A 4,953-nucleotide genomic window follows, 5' to 3' on the forward strand; every position below is an offset into this window, starting at 1 on the left:
CTAAAAAATTTGAAATGTAAAGTAATTGTTGTGATATATTAATAATCAAATCAACTTTAAATAATTCTAACAATTGCAATCACTCTATCTTTTAATAATAGCCAAATAAGCAAATGATGATTTAATCATAGAAAGTGTGTGGTCAGTAGTTTTACAATTAAACATAATTAGATTAATTTGTAGTTCTTATTATTCAACTTATATTTTTTTGGAACCTAATAAATATTTTTTTATTATATTATTCTATCCAAATAACATCATAAAATATCACTTGTTAATTTAGATTATTAATAACTTTTCATTAATATTAAAGGTTATAATCTTTCATTAAATTTGATAAAACAGAGATAACGTTATGTTTGTGTATTAAAGTATACTAGCTATGTAGTTATTAAATTTTACATTTTTAATTTTTTATATAAATCAAATTAAAACAAATTGAACACAAAAATAACAAGTTGTTATTTTTGTAAAGAAAAAGTGTAGTTTATTTTACAAAGTCATAGATTATGTAATTAACTTAAAATTATTATAACTAAAATTAAATTAATAAATAACTTATAAAATAGTTGATTTATAATATATTATAATAATTACTAAGTTATTATATTAATTATAATTTATTAAGAAGTTTTCTTGATTAAATTACATTTATTTATTATGAATTGATATTATTTACATAAAAATAATTACACTATTTTCTTTTTGTTGTAAAAAAACTTTATTAATTGTTTATAAAAAATGTTTTTGTTATACATAAAATAAAGACTTAATCCAATCAATATCTACAACTCAATGAGTTGTTATTTAAATAAATAATAATTAATTCATATTTGTATAATTAAGGCCAAAGTATATTTAAATAACAATCTTAACTAATGTAATTAATATTATAGTTCCAAAATGATTAAAAAGTTGGCATTTAATTTAATGGAACATCACAACATAGCAAATCAGTTTGTAAAATTTATTTTAAAGGGGTTTCAAAAATTTATTATTATAAAGTGGTTTCGAAAATTATTATTTTATCATTAACAATTATATAATTTTTTCATACTTTTAAAAGTGGAAAGTTAAATTAAAAATTGGTATAACAATATAATGCTTTTTTAAAGCTTGAATTTTTTATACATCTTTTGTAAATATTGACCACAGTTATTTGTGGTATATTATTTTATAAAAAAATACATTGTGGTGAATGGATTATTTCAAAAAGCATGGTCTATTTTATTTAATATTTTTTAATCAAAAATAAATGCAATTTTTTATTTTTTATTGATCAAAAAAATAACACCGAAAAAATGAGGTGAATTTAAACTTCAAACTTCTTGATAAAAAGAAAAAAGAACACAAAAATACATAGAAAATTAAAATCAATGGCAACCAAATTGGAGCCATTCTTTTTATCGATCATTTCGCTTTATATCAAAGGCACAACAAATTTCTTGGTTTTTAGAAAAGTAAGCAAAAATGTTGAAGAAGCTCTTAAAATGCTTCGTATCAATCCATACAAAGTAGTGTCGTATTTGCCATTCCTGTTGAATTCTCTTCCAAATATAAACACACTTTATATAACCGTTTTAGATGCGCAGAGTGAATTATCGGAGAGTCAGTTGTCACAAATCAATTGGATTGACTCGTCTTCGAAAACATGCGACATCTCAAAAATCACTCGGAATTATGCACAAAAAGTGATTTCCTTGCGGTTTTCAGCCAGTGAATGCCCATGTTGGTATTTGGAAGATTTTATTTATTTACAAAAATTGATAATTGAAAATGCGGAAGATCTCAGTGTTTTTAAAATATCAATTTTTAAATCACTGAAATTTTTGAAGCTGCTTGTCTTGTATTCTAATGACCCACAAGACAAATATTTACAAAGTGGTTTTATTTTAAATGCACTTGAATGTGTCATGAAAATGAATCAAAATTTGACAATCAATTTGTGCGTTTCTAATAAGAAAACAGTTGAAATGGTCACCAAAGTTAATTTGTATTATCACAAATTCTCGAATAAAGCAATAAATTGTGATATTAAAAAAGATTTTGATAAATTTGAAATTAATTATCTTAGAGGAAATAAATATATTGTTACTGAAATGGTCGAAAGTTTGGACAAAAACTTGATACGATATTTAAAAGTTTCATTTGATACTTATGAAAGTGTAGAAATGGACTTCTCTTCTTTATTCATCGTTTCACTGAAATTGTCTGTTAAAAACACCAAACAATTATTTGTGAGAATACCAAACACTTTGTCTGACATTACAATTATCGCACCAAATCAAAATGTTTGTGTTGAAAGTTTTATGTTTCCATTTTCATTTCAAAAATGTGAATTTGACTGTAACATCGCATTTAGTAACTTAAAACGAGTCATCCAAAAAACACAGAGAATTGTTATGAAGAACATGAAAATGTTGAAACTCAAATCACAAAAGTACTTTTACGTATTTGGTAAAGAAATGAATAATTTGGAGTATTTTGATATTTGTTGCCCTTTTAAAGAACTTGACTTGTCTGATATTAAGAAATTTCGACTAATTATTGAACAAATGCCAACACGATGTTATATCAAAGATGTTGGATGTTGCAAACAGCTTATTCTTGGGGAAAACCTTCTTTTAAATGGCGCGTTTTGCTCGAATGGAGATGTCGAAGTCTTTGGATATAATGATCAATTTTCTCTCTTTGGAAGTTATACAAAAATTCACAATTTTAATTTTAAATTTATTGAAAATTTCAAGTGCAAAACACAAATTTTCATGCCAAATGAAACGAAACTACAAAAATCTTTTTACACTGAAAAAATTGTTATTAACGAAAGCCGAACGGAGACGTGTGTTGTTCTTAAAAATGATGAATTAAAAAGAATTACTGAAGACAAAGAGTTGTTGGATTTTTTCAAAACGAACATCATCAAATTTAACAACTTCTCGACAAAAACATGCGACTTTTTGTTTTTCACAAAATGTGAATTTAAAAGAGAGAATAACAGCGTATGTTGTATTGGAGAAAAACGTGTTGATTTGGATAAAGATGATATCGTTGTTTATGTACAAAGCTTTAACATGTTAAGTTACTTCTCTTTTGACCAAATTGGACAAAAACAAAATAGAGAGAATAAAAGTGTTTCTCCAAAAATGAAGAGAATTAACAAAGCAACCAAAGAAAATCATTGGAAATTTGAGGATGAAATGGGAAGAAAAGTTACTCGACCATTTCATGGCATCAAAATGTTAAATGTAAATTACACACAAAAACAAAACGAATTAATAAAAAAACGATTTAACCCATTGGAATATCATGACGAGGACAATGATGATTTAAGTAAAGAAGAATGGGATGAAATCGAAAGATTGGAATATGCAAATCTTAAACAATCTGATTTAAAGAAATATATAATTGAAGATTAAATATCAATGTTATTCGTTTTATTTTATTATAACTATATGACTTGTTTTAATCAAATACTATCAAACCTCGATTTTTTTCAAACCTTGACAATTTCAAAGTTCTTATTGTTTGAAGTTTTTTTTGGAAAAATGCGAGATAATAAAAGTTGGTTTATTTAACATTTAAAATAAATTTAATTAAACTTTAAATTATCGGCGTTTTCGGTTTTTAAACACATAATAAAACCTATATAGACTTTAAATAATAACATACACGCCAATACTCTATATAAACAAATTATACTGATAGTTTATAACTTCAGTTTACATAATTTGTTCATCAACAAAAATAATTCAATTTCTACAACCGATTGAACAATAGTTTGATTAGAATGTTTATTTAGTTTCAAAAATTTAAGGATTTTTTATAATTAAACATAATTTAATTAACTGTTTCTAAACACAAATTTGTTTTTTGTTGTAAATGGTTGTAAATTACAAATTATTAACTATAATAACTATTTATAACAAAATTCAAAATGTTCAATTTGGAAAGTGTCGAGGTTTATCAGTATCATATATGTTATTGTTATATTTAAAAATATATATACTTACAACAAATGTATTAAATAAAATGTGAGCCACCTTCTTAATACATACAGATACCTGAAAACCGACCGGCACAGAAATAACGACCGGCAAACTATAAAATGGTTTCTAAAAACTATTAAATAGTTTTTTCAATGTGAAATTTTAAAAAACAGGACAAAAACAAAAAACAATAATTTACTATAAATTTATGGTTTGCCGGTCGTTTTTTCTGTGCCAGATTATTTTTTGGGTATTTGTATATATATATAAATGTATAATTTTAATAATGAAAATATTAGGAACTTTTTAAATGATAAATAATGAATATTTTATAACTACACGAACATTTTTAATAAAAACAAATGTTCTTAAAACTATAAAAAGTTTCTAATACGATTGTAATAATGATTGTTGTTTATTTAAAAAAAATAAAAAGACTTGTTTTATTATCATAATTATCGATTAATAAAAACAAGTGTTAAGTAATTAGTTTGTATGATAATAAATAATTTGTTTGTGTTGTCATTATTAAATAACCAATCATTCTAATTGGTAATTTAAAAAACGACAATATTAATTTTGATTGACAAAAAACAATAATATACGTGAAACGAATTACCAATCCAATTCTTTTCTTGAATTGAATAAAGGTTGATATCTCAATCTTTCATTTGGAGTCAAATTTGGTCGTATACCATCGAAGCATTTTCTCATATATTTCACGTTATTTCCTTTAATAAAAATTCTTGATTTCATCAAAAATTTGCATCTTTGAAAACAGCCATATGGAATGACATCAACTCCTTCTCCAATCACAACTTGACCAAGTCTTCGACAATATGCAAAACAAAAATCTCCCAAAGAAGTAACCGAATTTGGGATATCTATTGTATGTAAATCATCACGGTTAAAAAATGCTGCTTCATCTATTCTTCTGATATTTTGATTGAGTAAAATTTCTGATATT

General features: G+C 24.1%; 2 protein-coding genes across 2 annotated transcripts; one reads left to right on the plus strand and one right to left on the minus strand.

Moving 5' to 3' along the window:
• Positions 1-1,376: 1,376 nt before the first annotated feature.
• On the plus strand, positions 1,377-3,416 carry EIN_144580 (hypothetical protein; the record flags this gene model as incomplete). Its single annotated transcript, XM_004258211.1, has 1 exon — positions 1,377-3,416. One exon carries the CDS (start codon positions 1,377-1,379, stop codon positions 3,414-3,416), a length of 2,040 nt encoding a protein of 679 aa, XP_004258259.1.
• Positions 3,417-4,601: 1,185 nt separating this feature from the next.
• Positions 4,602-4,943, minus strand: EIN_144590 (leucine rich repeat containing protein BspA family protein; the record flags this gene model as incomplete). The annotated part of the gene is made up of 1 exon (XM_004258212.1): positions 4,602-4,943. A coding segment is annotated over one exon (342 nt), but the record flags the coding sequence as incomplete, so codon positions are not given.
• Between the last annotated feature and the right edge of the window lie 10 nt (positions 4,944-4,953).

This window comes from Entamoeba invadens (assembly GCF_000330505.1).
Source record: "Entamoeba invadens IP1 unplaced genomic scaffold scaff_1105074725403, whole genome shotgun sequence".
NCBI classification, from domain to species: domain Eukaryota; phylum Evosea; order Mastigamoebida; family Endamoebidae; genus Entamoeba; species Entamoeba invadens.